This window comes from Pseudovirgaria hyperparasitica (genome assembly GCF_010093815.1).
Source record: "Pseudovirgaria hyperparasitica strain CBS 121739 unplaced genomic scaffold EJ05scaffold_13, whole genome shotgun sequence".
Classification (NCBI taxonomy): Eukaryota; Fungi; Ascomycota; class Dothideomycetes; order Acrospermales; family Acrospermaceae; genus Pseudovirgaria; species Pseudovirgaria hyperparasitica.
The window spans coordinates 1,384,202-1,404,822 of record NW_022985561.1 but is presented as its reverse complement, the minus strand read 5'-3'; the positions used below and the strand labels follow the sequence as shown (position 1 = coordinate 1,404,822).

Here is a 20,621-nt window from a genome sequence, read left to right as displayed (position 1 = left end):
AGCAACCATGGACGCAAACGAAAGCAAGAAAGCGAATGCTAGAAATAAATAAAAAGGATGAAGGAACAGTGCCGGTGAAGATACGATATCAACATGGGCGGTCGCGTGTGAAGTTTGTCTCTCGAAGCCATTGTTCCGTCCGACTTACATTGTATTTGGACAAAGAGATTGCCTTGTTACTCTAGCTTTGTGCAGGCAATGTTGCACCATCATCTATACAGTGCAGTCGACATGATGGATGTCTCCATGCGATGTGACGCCATGATCTATACAGCGCAGTCACTATGCTGAACGTCTCCAAGACACTACGTTCTCGACTTCGCGACACGGAGTATCATGAGTAATACAAAACAATACACACAACGTATCGACAACAACCCAAGATATACAATCCAATACCCTTCCCAGGAAGCCCTGTAGACATGCACAAGAAGTAATATATCTACCTGTGACTTCAAGCGTCTACACGTTCTGCGAGTCAGACAAACAAGACATAACAGCACCCCTGAAAGCGCAAAGAACGACAAAGGGAGTATGTATGTAATTACTCAATGGACCAAACGAGCGGCTAGTGGTAGTAGTAGTAGTAGTAGTAGTAGTAGTACAAAGATGCCAAACCCTACCTACTTTCCGTTTGCACGTGGGAATGACGAACTGTTGACCAGGGAGCTACAACAGGTGAGTCTGGAAAGGGATCGTGGACGACAGGAGCAATGGATTCCTCATTGAACCAATCCGGTTTAGTCGCTGTTCATACAGCATCAATGGATTTTATTCATCTAGAGGTGGTACAGGGATCCATCCGCCACACCAACCGCGAATCGATCCATAATTAGCAGATCAGTGTATCCATTACCATTCATCCATCCATCCAACAAGCCGTGTCTGTATCCATAACTCCTTGCGCTCTCGTAGGCACACATCTATCAATCTATCCAGCCAGCCAGCCAGCCAGCCAAGAAGAACGCCCCCTAAATACCAGACAGAACGCTCTACGCGGGATGAAATGGTCTAGACAAGCGCCAAGTCGCGAAAACCGCAGCAAATGGATCCATCCGCGTGTAAAGCTGCCTGTCTGCCTGCCTGGCCTCCAACACTCGCATGGCATGGATAGATGCCGCATCTAGCGCGTTCAGCGGCCTTATCTCTGATAATCATTGATCGTTGATCGAATGAAATGGTCGAATGTCGTGTCAGGGTCATAGGAAGGGAAGTTAGCAATACCAGACCAGCACAGCGAGATCTTGCAGGCTTGTCTAGCTCCGGGCTGCAGTCGTAAATGTTGGACGTTGGACATTGGACATTGGACATTGGATATAGAGTAGAAATTCGAGTGGGCAATAGGAATAGGGCTGGTTACGCTCTCGTCAGATACTTGATCTAGATGGATCTCTTGTCGCGAGCGGCTGGCTGGTGACACGAACCGTTTGTGTGGTATTAAGGCATCCATATCTCCCATCGAGAACTCGGCAATCGCTCATTCGTCCAACCCGTCTCTCTCCCTTCTTACCCTATCTATTATCTCCCAAGCCCTTTTTTTCTTCCAAGCATTTTACCGAGTTGCGGGTCGATGGCGCAGACATACATGGTGTGTGCATCCAACGTGTTGTTGCAACAGGCTTCTTTTAAGAAGATACTGGCTCGGCATGCATCACACACGCCGGCTGTGTAGATTGTAGAGTTGCAGTGCGAAAATAGTTTGGGCAGTTTGTTTGACACGGCCGGGAATATTGTTGTCTGGCGCTGTTTTGTGGAGACGTCAATATTACGAATGTTGGATAATTGTCATGGGCAAAAAGGTTATACCCCGCAAATTACGTGCTGTGTTATGCATTCATTGCACGTTGCAAACCATGGCTATATCAAACGGTACTCGGTACACTTCACGTCACCTCAAGCAAGATGGACAGGTCTATTTGCATTAAAAATAAGTGTAGTACAGCGCGGCTCCACCAAAGGGGGCACAACGCGACATAGCCAAATCCAAGCCCCCCAAAAAATAAAATGATAGATGTCTAATAATCATCATCCAGGCGTATATCGTCGCTCCTTCTTCTAATATGCCGCACTGGCATTTGTTTATTTTCTCCCCGAAAAAGACAGTGCCGCGAAAGCGTTATGTATGTATCAATTGGTATCCAACTCCGTGCATGCTCCGAGAAATTTCTCTCTCAACACCTCCGTTTCCCTGCGTAGATCAAACGAATAAAATTGCGCTAGAACACATTCTTTGTACAAGTCAAACCAGCCCAGCCTATATTCACTGGGTGCGGAGCTTCTCTTCCGCAGCGATGCCGTGGCGATCGCCACCGATGCCGGTGTGCGCGTGGTCCTTGTCACTGTTGCTCTCACTAGGTGCCTGACCTTCGAGCATCTCGCTGTGTTGTTGGATTCCATGGCGGTCGCCCTGAGGGATCGCGTGCTCGCCGTCGATGGGATCGTTCTTGGCAGGTGTCCAGGCGAGGTAGTCACGGCGGACCTCGACGTAGTCGTAGGCAAACTCGCCGAGCTGGTCGTCGTCCATGCCAAGAAGTTCGGCCTCCTCAGAAGCACGAAGCTTGAGACCGGGAATCTTGTCAATGGCAAACGCCAGGAGTGCACTGACGACGAATGCGTAGGCACAGGTAGCAGCGATATAGCCAATCTGTTTTGCGAGCTGGATCCATTCGCCGTCAACCCAGCCGCCAACGTACACGCCCATGTTGACACCATCCAGACCGATGATGTGGTTTGCACCAAACACACCGTTGGCGAGCAGACCGAGGATTCCGGCGATGCCGTGCTCAGCAAAGACATCCATGGAGTCGTCGATCTTGACCCAGAACTTGATTTTGGTACCAAAATTGCAGACTACACCGGTGACTATGCCAAGAACAACCGAGGCCCAGGGGTCGATGAAACCAGAAGCGGGCGTAGCAGCGACCAGACCCGAAATGGTACCAGAGCACCAGCCGACCATGGACCACTTGCGTGCAAGTCTCCAGTCAAGAAGCGTCCAGGTGATGGCGGCGAACATGGCAGTAATGTTGGAGTTCCAGCACGCCATGGTGGCACGAAGATTGGCGCCGAACGCAGAGCCACCGTTGAAGCCTAACCATCCGAACCAGAGCAGGATAGTACCAAGGGTAATCAAGGACACGTTGTGCGGGCGGAAGTTCAACATCATCTTTTCTTGGCGTCTTCCGAGCACCATGGAGTAGGCAAGGGCAGAGAGACCTGAGCCAATCTCGACAGGACCGCCGCCAGCATAATCGAAGACACCCCATTTGTATGCCCACCCCTGCGCATTCCAGATCCAGTATGCGATAGGACAGTAGACGACGGTGGCCCAGCAGAAGATGAAGACGAGCGCGGGGATGAGGCGACCCCGCTCTGCTACGGCACCAATGGTAATGGCAGCTGTCACAGCGCAGAATTGCATCTGGATATGCGTTAGAGAGAGGCAAGATGGCAGGGCAAGGGGGAGAGTTTACCTGATAGAAAGCGTACAGGAGATCTGGGATCAATGGACTACCCTGGCTGGGCTGGCCGAGAGTCTTCATGAGACCCAAAGATTGGACGTCGCCAATGAAAGGATTATTTGCATATCTGCTAAAAGCAAGGGAAAAGCCCCAGAAATACCATTGCACAGTAATGACGGAGCATGAGGCCATGCAGGCCCAAATCATGCTCAGGGCAGACTTTCTGCGTGCAAGACCAGAGTAGAGGAAACCCAGACCCGGTATCATGATCATGACCATGGCCGAAGCCACGATGATGTAAGCCTGATCACCGGATTGGAAGGGGGTGTTTAAATCGATGGTATCTGCGAGACGGTGGTTAGCATTGGCCTGAGGCATCCAGTTTTACGGTCCCGGAACACTTTGTATCATCGACATCAACTCTCTTTGATTGTGGCAGCAGCGCGGCCACGTGATCAAAATAGTTTAAGTTGCGCAATTCTCCGGCAGTGCAGCAGATGCAAGATGCAAGGGACTATGGCGACTTACTGGAATCACCCCCATTGGGATCGTCGGGAGACGCCATGATGGACGACGAGGGTGAGACGGCTCGCGGGAGCAGTGAAGCTGCGAGGCGAATTGACAGAGACGCAAGGGAATCAGAGGAAGGGAGAGGAAGGAGGAGAAGGTCAGCTCGAGGGGGTGTAAGCTGGGACGAGAGGGCAAAGTGAGCAGAAGTAGGATATTTAATAAAAAAAAGACGCACGAGCACAAGTAGGGACTGGAGTTGGGGACGGGTGTTATTATAGGGGATCGGCGGGGATAATGAACGGACTGATGTTCTAGGGCAGAGGAGGACAAGCCATCACCCGAGGACCGCACAGATAGAAGAACAGACAGACAGGTTCAGGGCAGGACGGGGCGGCAGTAGTAGCAGTATCATTAGCAGTAGTAGTAGTAGCAGTACAGAGACAGAGTGATGGATAGTATGTAGTATGATGGGATAGATGGACGGGCTGGATGGCTGGATGGAGGAGGCTTCAGGGCTTATCGCAGCGGGTATGAATGAATATGGGTATTAGACGAGAAAGTGGTGGGTGGTGTGGACAAGTTGACAATGATAAAGGACAAGCCACAATCCATCATCCATCATCCACGATCCACACAGTCCACAGTCCACAGTCCACAATCCGCAGAAAACCCACACGGTTCAGCATGCACAATGACCTCGAAAGGGAACGACTTCTGTGCAGACGGACCGGGCGGGGGGGGTGTGGAAAGTGATGAATGAATGGTAAGAGGTCATGGAAGAAAAGCTTGGACGAACGCCACGGCCGACGCGAGCGATTGGGGTGGGGAGAAAGATTGGCACATCAATTATTAGCATATTGGCAAGCCGCACGCACGAGAGAGTCATCAGGGCAGACAGAGTGACGGGCGTGGGCGGGCGTGGGGGAAGGAGGCCATGCAGATCCCATCGTTTTTATATCCTTCATTCGAATCGAACACAATCATTCGAACACAACAATTAATTACACAATTGGATGTCAGGGTGATACAGACGAAGATGATGAATGAAGAAAGGAAGCAGACGGGCTGACACTTGGAACGTGCGATTGAGGTTGAGGGTCTGCCATTACAGGAATATGCCGTAGATAGACAGCTTGGCAGAGAGATGCGATAGAGGAGAGAGGCAGATGAATCGTTATCGGTGTTTTGGTAACAGCTTTACGTGCGTGCAGATGGCTGATGGCTGATGGCTGATGCGAATGGCGAATTGTTGAATAGCAGATTGGGTTGGCCGGAGAGGAACAGGGCCAGCCGGGAGGGGCACCCGGAAAGGAAAGGGGGGCAGCTGTTGTCGGGTCAGTCAGTCAGGCTGCTTGATAGCTACAGTAGGTGTGTGTGGGTGGGTAGGCAGTAATTAGTAGGTAGTAGGCAGTAGGCTGAGGGACAGCTGGTCAGTCAGGTACGCGGCCAGCCAGCCGGATAACGCCCCCGAATTAAGCGACCAACGCAATCAAGACCGCCGAGACGGCCCTCTATTTGCCAGAGATAGCGATTACTGGCCGGAATTGTCATTCATTGTCCCATCTGCTTACCTGACTTGACCCAACCATTACAACAACCGACCTATGACTTATTATCTATCCATCAGTCAAATCATCCACAATTCTCGCTCCTATTGACTCTTCATCCGGCCGGCTCTCGTCTTCTTATCACAGCCACTGCCATGTCCAAGCACTGCTCTCTCGATTCCACGCCCGAACTACAGCCAGCGCCAAGTGATATCCTCTGTATCTGCACGCCGAATCTCGTATTTTCACCTCTCCCCATGTCTCTCTGACTCTGTCGACGTGCTGCTATCTTGCAAGGGTCTTTGTTGTTCGTGGGGTCAAGTCAGATCCAGCAAGATAATAATAAGCCTGCAGATCCAGCCCTGTATGTAGCTCGTGGATGACGACGGGATGTCGTTGCTCACTCACCACCGCTGAGCTCGCCAATCGCCGTATTACTTACTCACTAATTACCTCCCATGATCCTGTCCTCCGTGTTCATGGTGAATTTGATACTTTCTTCTTTTCTAAACTCCTGCTGCTTGAAACCCTCGTATCATCCATCATCCATCCACAGACCGGACGGAACAAGTGGGATTCTTCGTCATCTCTCTCGGGCCCATACGGCTTGCTGACTCGAGTCGCGTCGTTTTGTCGACGGGCAGCTATCGACGTCGCTTGAATTCTTGTCTCTAATCAATGCTGCTAATTGATAGTAGTCCGCCGCCGTCATCTTTTGTCGAAACCGTTGCTCATCCTCTAATCATACCTATCTTCATTGTCCAGCCACGTCCGGCCTCGGAGCCCCGCCAACTCTCTCCCCTCCTCAACATCTCCTCACACGACAGTTTCAGCCACACCTGCAACTGCAATGCACTGCCATGCCATGCGACGCGATGCCATGCCATGCACTCCCACGCCTACATCGTGTGACTGTCAAACCCCAAAAGATAAAGGTCAATTTCCTGACTGAGAGCACCGCCTCCGCTCGTTCAACGGCATGAATCTATCGATCTGCCGTCTTGTGTCTTCTGCTGCTGTACTACTTACCTGCTGTTTCATTGCACCTGCACCTGTACCGCACCTGCAACCCCCTTCAATCTTCTTTCTGTCCATCACAACAGTCATTCAACCAAAATACCCAAGCTCGTCCAGGTCTAGATCACACCCTAATCATGCCCGAACTCCAATATCATCCGATGTGGGGTGCGCGTCGGACTGTTACGGGTCCATTCGATGGATTCCCAACGACCGAGGTCTAGGGCTAGTCTGGCATCAACACGATGGTCAGACACGTGAAGTCACATGTACTACTACTACTGTACCACTAACAACGATGCAATACTTGATGACATTGCTAAAATGCATAATACCTATATTAAGCGGTATGCGTGCTAATACAAGATATTCATTCAGCATATAGAGATATATATATGCATCTGTAATAGATCATTGCATCCCATCCATCATTCAACAGGTCACAGACTGACCAACCCGCAGCCTAGATTTGACATGATAGTCTACTCTTGACATGACAGTCGACGTATCAGGCGGCAATCCAGTCCCATGCTAACCGCATTAGGCATGCCCTGTATATTCACCATAAGATGAAGCAGAAGTTAAGAAACTCATGTCAACCACACCAAGACTGGTCATAATTACATATTTTCTATCAATATCCAACATGCCTCTATACGAGAATGCATCGCTGAACGCGCTCAAAAATCTCAGACTGCCTCCCTGAAACGTCAAGATCAAGATCAACATCAATCTCAGTCTCAGTGAGCCCATATCCCACCATCTGAGATGGACTTCCTGCACTCCGCCAGGATGGCCGCCTGACGTGCAACATCGCCCAGCTTCCCAATCACCGTCCGATTCCCATCCACAAACCCATACAGCGCATACGGAATCTCGACGTCCTCGCAGAACCCTTGCACCAGCTTCTGCGTCCTCCTCAGGTTGTGTCGCGGGATGCGGGGATACAGATGATGGATGGCCTGGAACTGCAGGCCGCCGTGGAAGAAGTCGAGCCACTGCGGACAGTCGACGTCCATGGTCGTGCGCAGCATCTTCTGCGGGAACGACTCCCGCGGGCCAAGGTCTGCCGTGCTCATGGCGAAGTGGGAGAGCGTGATCTGCACGTGGAGCGGCATTGTGACGGCGTGGCAGATCATGACGAACAGGGCCCGGTTCCAGCCACCGTGCACGCTCCTGTACACGACAAGGTAGCCGAACCAGGTCCAGAAAAAGGCCTGTCCGGCAAACTCAAGCCATAGATGCCACCACGCCGGCCCGCGTCGCGGTGCCTGGCCGCCGAGCAGGTAGATCCAGCTCTGGACGTAGAGGTTGAAGCGGCCGAACGCGAGGATGGGATAGTACAGGAAGTGTTGTATCTGGATGAAGAACTGGGCCGCCCGATCGTAGGTCAGGACCCGGTTGTGGTAGGTGGAAAACAGCGAGTCGAAGAACTGGTGCGAGATGGCGAAAAAGGGCATATGCTGGATGTCCGGATCGTGCTCGGCCGAGTTGGTCACAACGTGGTGCACGTTGTGCGAGCGCTTCCACCAGCCCAGACTCAGGCCTCCGCAAAAGTCCGCGACAAGGATGCCGATTACAGAGTCGGTGTGGAAGCCGTGCGTGATGCCACAATGCCCTGCGTCATGCGCTGTGAATGCGAGCTGATGCCAGAATATGCCCAGGAAGAGCGCACTCAGCGCGTACCATTCTTTCCGAAGGAAGTAGAGGAAGCCTGCGAAGAGCAGGGAGTATCGCAGCGCCTCGATGGCATATGAGTAGTATCTGCATTGATATAGCCCCTCCGCCTCAATCTGCAGGTTGAGCAAGCGGTATTTCTCGACGATTGCCGCCTGCGTAGCCGCGTCCAGTGAGGGATATTTTGCCTTGTCCAAGTCGATTTCTTTCTGTGTGCGTGCGTCGAAATGCGACAGTCTCGGCTTTATGATGTCGTCGTCAAGATCGACAGAGGATATGGAAGATGCTGAAGATGAGCGGTCAAGACCGTGATTTCGTGATCTCAAGGTAGAAGCTGGACAGTCGGCGGGATCGAATGTGGGTGAAGGATCAAGTGAATGCTGCGAGTCGTCGTCCGAATGCCCTTTGTTTTCCACCTCTTGCTCTTTATCCAAGTCGTTCAGTCGTCGGAACTTTCCGCCCTGAATTGGTGGAAGGAAGTTCGTCCATGGTCCTTCTATGCGACCAATTTGATATGAGTACATGCGCTGCTTCGCTTCTGGAGAGTGGAACCTAAACGGCTAAAGTCAATTCCAACCCTTCCTCAGAAGTACCTGAATACATACCCGTTGACCTCGTCCGTTGCGTCCCTTCCTACCATATGCTTGATTGACGTCTGGCCGCCTGGATGATACGGCAGCCAGGCATCTACTCTCAACACTTTGCCATCGACAATTATAACAGTCTTTCCCTCCGCAATCAAGTTTTCGACTTCGCGGGGACTGAGCAGTTGATCCCGCTGTTCGCGATTGCGGAGACGTCCCATGGTGCGGAGCGGCGCTTCTGGATGCAGAGGAGGAGAGAGATTGTCGGTCGTTAGGAAGGAGAAAGGGAGGTTTAGAGCTTCAATATAGAATTATCCACCTGCATTGCAAAATAACTGTTCGAGGGGTGGCGCCCGGTGGACCCTGAATCTGATATTAGTAGATACCTTGGCTTAGGTACGGTCCTGACTTGCGAGGTCGATCTATGTCTCATCCGGTCTAGCTTCATACATAACCGGGCTTTATAATCGTGGTTGTTGCGAGCGCAGGAGCAAACACAAAAGTCTATAGGATATTTGCGTTTGTCAAGAGCATCGGAAGTGAATCTGCGATCTAGGCCGATTTACTAGTGCTAAAACGTACGTTGTACAGTTTGACTGAGCGATAAACAAGGGAAGAGCACGGAAGTGGCTTAGGCTCATAATTTCGCTGCCTCCATGAATTGACATGAGGCAGCTGTCCAGCATCTGAATATCAATCGCGTACCGTATCTTCTTCCGTCATATCTATCGTCTCGCCATCGAAGTTGAAATAGCTGCTTGTGCGAAGAATCTGTGCAGTCATGCCGCCAAGCATCACGAACCTCGCCGAGGAATGGCTGCGTTTGGACGAAGATAGAGAAACGCGAGATGAGATTTACAAACTACTTCTCGGTAACAAGCATGATGAGCTGGAGAGCCGACTGCGCAACCGGATCGCGTTCGGCACCGCTGGCCTCAGGGCTCGCATGGAGGCTGGATTCTCACGAATGAATTCTCTCACAGTCATCCAGGCATCCCAAGGTCTGGCTGCATACATTTTGCAGACCATACCAGAAGCCCAAAAGCTGGGCATCGTGCTTGGTCGGGACGCCCGCCACAAGTCGGAACAGTTTGCGAGGCTCACTGCTGCTGCCTTTGTTGCGAAGGGGATCAAGGTCTGGTGGTTTGAGAAGCCAGCGCCAACACCACTCGTCCCGTTCGCAGTTGGCGAGCTTCACGCTGCTGCCGGTATTGTTATCACTGCAAGCCATAACCCAGCGGCCGACAATGGATACAAAGTATACTGGCAGAATGGCTGTCAGATCATCCCACCGCACGATACTGGTATCGCAAAGTCGATCGAGGAAAACCTGGAACCGATTACGTGGGACACTTCTGTTATCGACGACGATAATCTCCTAGTCAAGGGCTGTCTGAATTTAGTACTGCGCAAGTACTGTAATGCAGTACGCGCTGCTGCCGCTCTGCCCAACATTCCTTCATCAGTATATCCCAGATTTGCGTACACTCCGATGCACGGAGTCGGTTTGCAATTCATGGAGGAGATAATGGATGCTCTAGACTTGCGATTCAACATGGTCCGCGTCGTGGACCAATCTTATCCCGATGGCGACTTTCCAACCGTTCCTTTTCCTAATCCGGAAGAAAAGGGAGCTTTAGATCTCGCCATCAAAACTGCAGATGTTACCAAAGTCCACTTCATTCTTGCAACAGACCCGGACGCAGACCGACTTGCTGTAGCCGAGAAAGTTGATGGCAAATGGCACCAATTTACAGGAAATGAACTAGGCATTCTCCTTGCCGCTCATGTACACGAGACCTATGAAGGCACAAAGGAGAGTGAGAAACAAGCCATGCTTGCATCGACAGTCTCATCTCAGATGCTCAGTGCGTATAGTCATGCAGAGGGCATCCATTTTCAAGAGACACTGACGGGCTTCAAATGGCTCGGCAACAAAGCAATAGAGCTGCAAGAGCAAGGCTACCACGTTCTTTTTGCCTTCGAAGAGGCTATCGGATATATGGTGCCCAAGGTCGTCAAAGACAAGGACGGTCTCAGTGCTGCGGCCGTTTTCCTCTCCGCTGTTGCTAGATGGCAGATGAACGATGCAGAGACGCCATACCATAAGCTTCAAAAGCTCTTCAAGAAGTACGGCCACTTCGAAGATGCCAACACATATCTCATCTCCCCCTCTCCAGAGACAACAAACACAGTCTTCTCGGAGATTCGTGCGCTGGGCTCTCCGCACCCCTCGCATCTTGGTAAGCATAAGATCGCACGCTGGCGAGACTTGACAGCCGGCTATGACTCAGCGACCAAGGACCACGTCCCTGATCTGCCAGTGTCGAAGGACAGCCAGATGATAACCTGCGACTTGGAGCCACATTTTCTAGAGGCCCAGGTAAGATTCACAGTACGTGGATCAGGCACCGAACCTAAGATTAAGCTGTACATTGAAGGCAAAGCCGGGAGTGCAGAAAAGGCGAAGAGGGCTGCTGAGAAGGTACTTGAAGATCTATTAACAGAGTGGTTCAAGCCTGCGACGTATGGACTGAAGTTGGCTTGATCAAGGTGGCGTATAAGTATCGACTCTTGCAATCATGAAAAGCTCGAGGGACAATATAAAGGTCGAGAATTGGTCATACGCGTCCAAACTACATGGAGAATGATTATCCGTGCCATTCTTGACCGCATATTCATCTGCTGAACGCACGAGGGCATACTACCCACTATGAATCAATATCGAAGAACTTCTGCTCTAGAACTTTTACCTTGTGCTGTTTAGCATGTAAGCAGCTTGATTATGGGCACGACCGAAGAAGATGGTGCCAAGTCCCTTGCCCTGCGGGTCTATAAATCTCCCATGGACGGAATTTGGCTTCCATCATGGCTCTACGAAGATTACAGAACACCGAGGTTCCTGTGGGTGAATCTATATACTATCATGTATATAAATATAAGCGCAGTCTTCCACGGTCATGTTCGCCAATTCACAGAGCTCTAAAGGTGAATCGTCTTATCATAGGAGAACTTTCTAGTATAGAACGGCCCTACTAACGAAATTCTCTGGTCACAGTGGGCTCCGCCTAAACACAATTGCACAGTCAGATTCGACGAAAGTAGTAGGGCGATCCCTACAGGTTGAAGTTGACAGGTACAAGTACGTGTACCCTGTCACAATGGACCAGGGCTATCAATTTTGTAGCACAGAGCGTCAGCATACATCTCGAACGGAATTGCCTTCTGTCCAGTACATATCATCTACAGGGAATACGCACACCGCAAGATAGTCCTTCTGCGTAAGCATTGGTCTCAGTATCTGCAAAGCTTATTAGTGTCAGACGCCTGATGACAGAAGCTTGTCGAAGTTTAGGACTTGTATGTCATCGCGCCGATGCTTCGAATGAATAGCCCAGCTCGGCCAAAGACTGGTGATTATGTATGCATGAGGATCAGTGGTCATACACCGCTGACAGAGGCCATAGAGTTCCAGATTTGGAATGAATTGCAGTCTTTACTTTGTAGAACAACCCTAATAGGCTACCGGATTGTGTTTTAGTGGTCGAAGAACAGGTACGAGGGCCTGGTTTTCCTCTTCATAAGCCTGTAGAGCAGGGGTGGGTCGGACTTGGTCTCTTCTCTTTGGTCGATTAGATGGCTCTCTCCGGTCCTCGGTTCGCTTGTACTTGAGCTTATTTCTGCGAGATATTGTCCAGGAGCGCAGGATCAGATTTGCCTGATATTCCAACACGGAAAACGGCGGGCTGCAGCGGTCAAAGAGCTACGATCAAGTATTCGTTTAGATGAGGCTGAGGACAGATCCTTGTGGGTTTGTCCGATCATACAAGAATAAGTGGTGTTTTCTCGATCGCGATTCACGAATGCTACATGATTAGTTGTAGCTGTGTCGAATGCATATGGCAATAGTCCCTGCTGTAACTGCCGATCCCACCATCTCGGACAACATGGAGCTCCCTATATCTGAAAATTAGATCGTTCAGAAGGTTCGGAAGGTGAGCGTTGTCATACGACTGCACATAAGATGGATGTGAAGCTCGATGCATACTGTACAGTGACGAGTCGCGTGTCTCACACCGTTTTCAGCAGCTGATCATCCGACTCCCCACGCGGGCGTGGTCGAAGCATAGGGCAGACATGAGCTGCGATCGATAAAAGCAGGAGGCCACCGTGGTCGTTGCACATGTGTTCTCAATGTGCTTCGACAGAAGATGAATATTCTATATTTTAGAAACCGCATTCTAGAAGGCTACGCGGGCGTTGGTGGACATGACTTTTGGCCTGAGGCATCCAAAGAGCAGACGTGCACGGACACGGAGCGCCATTGTCATTCATCATCACCAGAAGCTTCGTATCAAGACACACGACATCAAGTATCTCGAACTAACCACAAACCCCCCAACACCCCTACGGCTCGACCCCATAACACTCCCACTCCCACTACATCCGCCCAGACCATCACATCACCGACCGCCATGGCCGAGAACGAGCTCCAGACGGCGCTCAAACAACTACACCAAGCTCTCAACGCCGCCAACCCATCCACCGCTCCCGCACTCCTCTCCCGCGCCAAACTCGCACTTCTAAAACTCAATGCCTTGATACCCGGCCCACGCACACCACAAGCACATCTCCTCCTCGCGCGTGAAACCCTCGAGCTCGGCGCCCTCATCTCCATCCGCCTGCAAGACGCCGAGGGCTTCGAGCGCTACTTCCAACAACTCCAACCCTTCTACTCCCTCCCTCAGCAGATCCTAGCTCGCGAGAAGAGCAATTCAAGTAAGATTACAGGCCTCTACCTGCTCCTGCTGCTCAGCCAGGGCGACTATGCGGGCTTTCACACACTGCTAGAGACGCTGGAGTTGGCGGCAGCGCAAGCTGGAAAGGGTGGCCTGGAAGAGGACCAGTATATCCAGTATCCGATAAAATTAGAGCAGGCGCTCATGGAGGGAAGCTATGACCGCGTGTGGGGCGCGACAAAGAGAGAGCGAGTGCCGAGCCCCGAGTTTGGTGTTTTTTCGCAGGTATGTATTGACATCACCTCGCCGAGGCTTGAGGAATTCTTATCGTCTAGAGTTGAAGGCTAATATATATGTAGAGCATTATCGGCACCATCCGCGCCGAAATCGCATCTTGTTCTGAGAAAGCATACGCTTCGATTCCTATCTCCGACGCCAAATCACTCCTGTTCCTCGACTCCGAAGGCTCGGTCGTTTCGTTCGCCAAAGAGCGAGGCTGGGTGGCTCGCGACGGACGACTCTATTTCCCACAGCAGAATGCAGAAAGTGCAAATGCTGCGAATGATATCCTAGTCACCAGCGGAACAGTTATTGAGAATACTCTGGGCTATGCGCGGGAGCTGGAGACGATTGTGTAGAGAACTATCGGGCGTATGGGTCACTGGCTCGGAAGTAAGCTTGTAATAATACTGCGGTTCCGAAAGGAAGGGGTGCTAGCATTACTAAAGACAGCGAACAACACGCATCGCGATATGAATAGCATTAGGCAATAGACGGATCTCATGACACAGACCTTTAAGCTCAGACTACTCGGCCGAATGCTAGCCGTGCTTCTTACGTTGTGAGCCGTCGTCCGTCTACATATAAAATCGAAACATCAGATGCTGAGTTGCTAGCGCCCAGATTCCATATACCGACCCTAGCCGAGTATCAAACCAAATGACATGTAAACAACTATCTAATAGCACTTTGTATGCTAACCGTACCCAATTAATTACTCACTCATTTGCACACTTCCCATTCTGTCCGTACTCCTCTCTCACACATATGCTCTCACCTTTGCGTGTTGCATGTGTTGGTCTATCAGTCTCTCAGTCAACCATAATTTGATCTTCAATGGCACAAGTCCTCTTCTCGCGTGTCAGAGGTGAAGTGTGGTGGAAGCCAGGCGAATACAGGGGACTGAGATAATGTGGCTAGAGATTTAGAGATTCATGGATAGGATGTGAACTTAGCATGTATGGTGTAGTGGTGCGGAAAGGAGAAGTGCATGAGTCTCATGTCTCTGCATATACGAAGGCATGAACAGTAAGACCACAAAGAACCATCCATGAACTCATTTATTCTCGCTTTGCTACCCAAACTTCATGTAAACCAAGCTTTTTGTCATCATCCCAGCGCCACCCACCAAACCACCCACTCGACAAAGAGTTAAGTCCATCTCTGCAAGCCAATCTAGAACGGCCATTTCCAGTTCCTCAGCTCATCTGGATCGATGCCCTCATGAAAGGCATAGTTCCGTGCCGTAATCTGCCTATTCAACAGCTCCTCCCTCGCCCCAGAAGCCTTGTTGCCAAGGCCCTTGACGCGATCAATGGCATCAATCGCAATCGTGAAGCGATCGGTGCCATTCCTGATGGCGAGCTCAAGTGGGGTGTCGATATTGCCCTTCTCGCGATACCCGTGCACATGCAAGTTTGCCGCGCCCGCACGCTGATACGTGAGACGATGGATCAGCCAAGGGTAGGAGTGGAAGTTGAAGACGACGGGTCTGTCGTCAGTGAAGATGGCGCGGAACTCGGTTGCGTTGAGGCCGTGCGGGTGCTCGTCGGGGGAGATCAGCTTGAAGAGGTCTACGACGTTGACGAAGCGGATTTTCAGGTCCGGGACGAGGTCGCGGAGGAGGGCGACGGCGGCGAGGGCCTCCTGGGTGAGGACGTCGCCGCAGGAGGCGATGACGACGTCGGGCTCGGTGCCGGCGTCGTTGGACGCCCATTTCCAGATGCCGATGCCCTTTGTGCAGTGCTCGATTGCGTCGGGCATGGGGAGGAATTGGAGGTGGTCTTGTTTGTCGGCGACGATGACGTTGACGTAGTTTTGGCTGCGGAGGGCGTGGTCCATGGTGGAGAGGAGGCAGTTTGCGTCGGGGGGCAGGTAGATGCGGACGACGTCGGGGGATTTGTTGACGACGACGTCGAGGAAGCCGGGGTCTTGGTGGGTGAAGCCGTTGTGGTCTTGACGCCAGACTGTGGAGGTGAGGAGGATGTTGAGGGAGGCGACCTTGGCACGCCAGGGCACTTCGAGACATTTCTCGATCCATTTGCAGTGCTGGTTGACCATGGAGGTCACGATGTGGATGAAGGGCTCGTACGAGTTGAAGAGACCGTGGCGGCCGGAGAGGACGTAGCCTTCGAGCCAGCCCTCACAGGTGTGTTCGGAGAGAATCTCCATGACGCGGCCGTTGGCAGTGTCTGTCAGCTCGCCGCCATCATCATCCTCTTCGAAATGCTCAGCGTGCCAAACCTTCTTGCCAGCTTCGTAGATGGCAGAAAGCTTGTTCGATTGTGTCTCATCAGGACCCATGACGCGGAACTGGTCCATGTTACGCGCCACGGTCTCCTTGAGGAACTGCGCAAAGATCGCCATGGAACCTGCTGACTCTGCTCCAGCCTTGTGTACCTTGAGCCCGTACTCGCGAAAGTCGGGCAAATTGAGCTTGCGCTTGATAGTACCACCATTGGTGACTGGATTGGCAGACATGCGTCGGGTGCCCGAAGGAGGCAACTCCTTGAGCTCCGATACAAGCTTCCCCGACTCATCAAAGAGCTTATCCGGTTCATATGAGCGCATCCAGTCTTCAAGCAACTTCAGGCTTTCAGGTTTCTCCCATACATCCGTGATGGGGACTTGATGTGCACGCCAGAAGCCTTCAACGTAGTGGCCGTTGATTTTTCGCGGCCCAGTCCAGCCCTTTGGCGTCCGGAGGACGATCATAGGCCAGCGTGGGCGGAAAGCTTTGTTGCTGTCACGAGCTTGCTTCTGATACTCGCGAATCTTCTTCACGCAGGTCTCGAGGGTACCTGCCATAGCTTGATGCATGGTGTCGAATTCAGATCCCTCGACAAAGAACGGCTCCCATCCATAGCCCTTGAACAGCATTTCGAGCTCATCATGGGAAATACGGGATAGAAGTGTTGGGTTGTTGATCTTGTATCCATTCTTGGAGGTGTTAGCATGATCCAAAGCATGGAGAGTGCGACTTCATACCAGATGTAACACGGGAAGAACAGCACCATCGGTGACAGGCTAGAATATCGTTAGTGTCTCGACTTGAGAGTACTGACTATTCTTACGTTCAGATACTTATTGCTACAAAGAATCAGCCACGGTCATGTAAGTCACATGACTTGTAGATATGCTTACCTATGCCAACTCGTAGCCAGCGGTCCCGTTTCGGCCTCCCCATCTCCAACCATGGTGAGAGTGATCAGATTGGGATGATCAAACACCGTTCCAAAGGCGTGGGAGATGGAATATCCCAACTCACCACCTTCATGAAGCGAACCCGGCGTCTCAGGAGTAGCATGGCTGCCGATGCCACCAGGGAAGGAGAAGTACTTGAAGAAACGTCTCATGCCATCCACATCCTCGCTCTTGTCTGGATACACCTCCGAATATGTACCCTCGAGGTAGCCGTTAGAAAGGACAGCAGGCGCACCATGTCCAGGTCCGGAAATAAAGATGGCATCAAGATCGTACTTCTTGATGAGGCGGTTGAAATGAATGTATGTGAAACTCTGACCGGCGTCACTGCCCCAGTGGCCCAGAAGACGGGTCTTGAGATGCTCTTTCTTGAGCGGCTCGCGTAAGAGCGGGTTATCTTTCAGATAGATCATGCCGAGACACAGGTACATGGTGGCTCGGAAGTAGGCATCGAATTTGCGGACTTCGTCTTCAGTCAATGGCTTCTCTTGAACGGTTGATCGCGCAGGCCCGTAGGCGGAGAGCGATTGATCGCTTTTCGAGGTCATGCTGGTGACCACGAGAGAGTGTCTAGTCTAATTGTCTGTTGAAGAAGCAGTGAAGCGGAGAAGGTTTGTTGAGTGTAGAGGAGGTTGTGACGCTTATAAAGCGAGCAGACCAGGCAAAACAGTGGGCTAGAGGAGAAGCGGCAGATTCACGGTAGTGAATAAGTATCGGGAGTATCGGACGATACGTAGGTGACGCTGCTCGACAGTAGCATGTTCTGATGTCATTCAGTTGCAGGTATGAACATATGCCATTCCAACACAGACAGCGAGAGGACTGGTGATAGTCTCATGATGTACACAAAGTGACAGCCCTGCAGGAGTGCAGTAAGTGTGGAACATGGCATATTTACGGGATACCTGTAGTTGGCATAACCCTTCGAATGTGTGAGACGGATGTAATTATCCATGAAGTGTCGCAGTTTCGTAGCGATGATATCACACCACAGTGGCGCGTATAAAAAGCTTGGCTTCGTTCGGTTCCGCGCGGATGCATGTCGGCCAATCAGACCGCTTGTACATCCTTATTCATACATTCGTTATGGTTCCCACACGGTTGTGGCTTTCTGGACCAAATATGCTGTGGATGGCAAGCTTGGGATAGCTTTCATTAGACATTCATACTTCAAGCTGGAACAAGGCCGACTTCGCTAGATCTACCTACACACCGACAATAGATTACGGCATCATGAAGCCGTCCGCAGTAAAGTCCACGGCACTCTCATCGGTGAAAACACTCATCGGGTAGTCCTGAATGCTCATATCTCGCCTCCAGCTGACCCGTCTTTGGACTGGACTCCTCTCCTTTCGAGCACGGCTGTAACCACCACCCAGCTGACCAGCCACACAGTGGCTTTGGCCACCCCAAGCACTGTCGTAAACCGCTTTCCAGATGTTGGTAACATCGACCGTCATCTCTGGAGTGTAGAAGATTCGGCAATCGGACTCTTCGTACACGAACTGCAGAGGCGTGCCAGTCTCGTCACCGACCCTAATTCCATCGCGGAAGTTCGTGTTTGGGCTAATGGGACCTGCGCGAAGAAATGGGAGGTTGTCATTGTATTCGATCAAGCTCGTCGTATCATACTTCTGAGCTTCTGATGGGGTCGAGTAATTGTAGACCAGGGCGACCTCCTGTTGTATGATGGGCCAGGGCAAGTTGTTTGTCCCCTTGACGCCTCCCACCGCTTGACTAGGTCCATCGAAAGCCCGGCCTCCCAAGGAAACATATTTGACACCAGCGACTTGGCGCATGAGTTCGGAAAAGATTGTGCAAGTTGATGCACAGTAGCCGTCAGTGACGACGACGATGTCTTCAGCGGCAAATGGTTGCTCCATCGTCGCTACCGGCTCGTTGGAAATCGCATTGATACCGCCGTTGTAGCTGTTTTGACATGTTAGCACATATCAACTCATCCTATCATCGGATGTACTCACGGAGTCAAGACGTCTGAAAGATTCCAACGGATAAGAGACGTGAATTTGTCACCCTTATTTGCAACAGGTCCATTCTTATCATCCCACGAGGTAAAAGGGACGCCCTCAGGCTTCTGATCCGAACGGTAGTTGAAAATATCGGCTACAACGGTTGCCTCGACCTCTCCGAGAGCCGGGTCCAAAGTGCGTGGGTACTGACCGGCAACGTCTGAGAACTTCTTGCCGATGAGATCTGTAGCTTCAAAGATGCGAAATCGATCAGATGCAGCGAAAGCTGTCGCTTTGGGGAATAGGTATTTGAAGGCATCATAACCAAGCAATATGATTCCCCCACCGTTTGCAGAAAGGTCGACAATGAGTTTCTTCTTGCCCTCGGCCTTGGCTTTTTGCACAAAGTCTCTACCAATGGTCTGGAAGTCCATTGGGGAATTTTGGCCGCCCGCACCGCCGAAACTTGGTATGCTCAGGACAGCAACATCCTCAAACCCATCCTCTTCAAGATAGTATCCTCCAATCGCATTGTTGGAGGCTCGGACAACTGGCTGTGGGTAGCCGGGAGCGGGTGTAGCAGCGGCAGAAGCGGTAGTGGGCGTGGGAGTGGGAGTGGTTTCGGGTTGATTTGGTATGTTGATACCGGCAGAAGTGTTTGCAGGCGTTGAGAAGTACTGGGTGTATACATCCTCACCTGACTGAATTCCCGTGAATGGAACAAGAACACGAGCAAAATTGGGGAACTGGGCAACAGAGCCGTTTGCGAAAGTCAGCTCTGTGGTTGGCCCAGGGTAGACCCATCGTCCTCGGCCTCCTCCTGTAAAGGTACCTGAGCCAGCGCCAGAGCTACCCAGACTCACAATGGCGAGCTCATAGAAGATGTTGTTGTACAGGGCATCGCGATCTTGCAGGGAGCCAAACTGGCTGAAGGTCTCGAGGTAGGTCTTCGCGTCCTCTCCGTTGATCTTCACGATCTTTGAGGGTTCGAAGGTGGCGTTGGCGAGGGACGATGCGAGGATGTCTGGATAGGCGTATGGTTCTGGGAGTGACTTGCCATCCTTGGAGACGGACACGAGAGGGATTGGACGGCCAAAGTTGAAGATCTTGCTAACAACGTCGGGAATGTAAACAAAATGGCCGTCGTGGGTAGATTGTGTGAGGATATACAGAGCCCAGCCGAACTAAAGATGTGAAGGATCCGTTTGTCCATAGTTACATGGGAAAGCTTGGCGCCCGATGCACGTCTGTGCCACCAACACGCGTTTTTATATATAATTAATATTTTACGGCATCGTCGACGAATACTCATATACCTATTAAAATACCTATTATATATTAGTATTATACGATATTAGCCATATATTAGTGTTTTTTTAACTATTTTATACTATCTATTATACCTTCTAAGTAGCGTAAAGGTATTTAATTCGGATAGGATAACTTAATAGAACCTCTACTACCACCTCCTAGGCTATAGCTATATATATCTATATTAAAGGCACTCTAGTATAGTATAGATAAGGTATTAAGGGCTATAAAGATAGTAGTAAGGTATAAAAATATACTACTAGCGCCCTCTAACGTACCCTTATTAAGCGATTCTCTAGCCTTACTAAATAATATACTTAAT

At 51.1% G+C, this 20,621-nt stretch overlaps 7 protein-coding genes across 7 annotated transcripts; 3 read left to right on the top strand and 4 right to left on the bottom strand.

Annotated features, from left to right (window-relative positions):
- Positions 1-2,260: 2,260 nt before the first annotated feature.
- Positions 2,261-3,839, bottom strand: EJ05DRAFT_442137 (ammonium transporter-like protein; the record flags this gene model as incomplete). The annotated part of the gene is made up of 2 exons (XM_033742023.1): positions 2,261-3,421; positions 3,474-3,839. The coding sequence occupies 2 exons, from the start codon at positions 3,837-3,839 to the stop codon at positions 2,261-2,263; spliced, it is 1,527 nt and encodes a 508-aa protein (XP_033598246.1).
- A 2,476-nt stretch (positions 3,840-6,315) lies between these two features.
- Positions 6,316-7,098, top strand: EJ05DRAFT_116069 (uncharacterized protein). Its single transcript, XM_033739033.1, has one exon. The coding sequence runs from the start codon at positions 6,498-6,500 to the stop codon at positions 6,918-6,920; it is 423 nt and encodes a 140-aa protein (XP_033598245.1). The 5' UTR covers positions 6,316-6,497; the 3' UTR covers positions 6,921-7,098.
- EJ05DRAFT_115165 (delta 6-fatty acid desaturase) lies at positions 7,098-9,218 on the bottom strand. Its single transcript, XM_033739031.1, has 2 exons — positions 8,818-9,218; positions 7,098-8,764 (listed from the first exon to the last, which is right to left on the bottom strand). Exons 1-2 carry the CDS (start codon positions 9,015-9,017, stop codon positions 7,276-7,278), a joined length of 1,689 nt encoding a protein of 562 aa, XP_033598244.1. The 5' UTR covers positions 9,018-9,218; the 3' UTR covers positions 7,098-7,275.
- Positions 9,219-9,241: 23 nt separating this feature from the next.
- On the top strand, positions 9,242-11,754 carry EJ05DRAFT_478751 (uncharacterized protein). Its single transcript, XM_033744526.1, has one exon. The coding sequence runs from the start codon at positions 9,578-9,580 to the stop codon at positions 11,342-11,344; it is 1,767 nt and encodes a 588-aa protein (XP_033598243.1). The 5' UTR covers positions 9,242-9,577; the 3' UTR covers positions 11,345-11,754.
- Positions 11,755-13,271: 1,517 nt separating this feature from the next.
- On the top strand, positions 13,272-14,173 carry EJ05DRAFT_503242 (26S proteasome non-ATPase regulatory subunit 8; the record flags this gene model as incomplete). Its single annotated transcript, XM_033747395.1, has 2 exons — positions 13,272-13,820; positions 13,895-14,173. 2 exons carry the CDS (start codon positions 13,272-13,274, stop codon positions 14,171-14,173), a joined length of 828 nt encoding a protein of 275 aa, XP_033598242.1.
- Positions 14,174-14,990: 817 nt separating this feature from the next.
- On the bottom strand, positions 14,991-17,566 carry EJ05DRAFT_442278 (putative phosphoketolase; the record flags this gene model as incomplete). The annotated part of the gene is made up of 4 exons (XM_033742030.1): positions 14,991-16,754; positions 16,803-16,841; positions 16,889-16,904; positions 16,959-17,566. 4 exons carry the CDS (start codon positions 17,564-17,566, stop codon positions 14,991-14,993), a joined length of 2,427 nt encoding a protein of 808 aa, XP_033598241.1.
- A 675-nt stretch (positions 17,567-18,241) lies between these two features.
- Positions 18,242-20,172, bottom strand: EJ05DRAFT_442160 (uncharacterized protein; the record flags this gene model as incomplete). The annotated part of the gene is made up of 2 exons (XM_033742026.1): positions 18,242-18,947; positions 19,001-20,172. Coding segments are annotated over 2 exons (1,878 nt in total), but the record flags the coding sequence as incomplete, so codon positions are not given.
- Between the last annotated feature and the right edge of the window lie 449 nt (positions 20,173-20,621).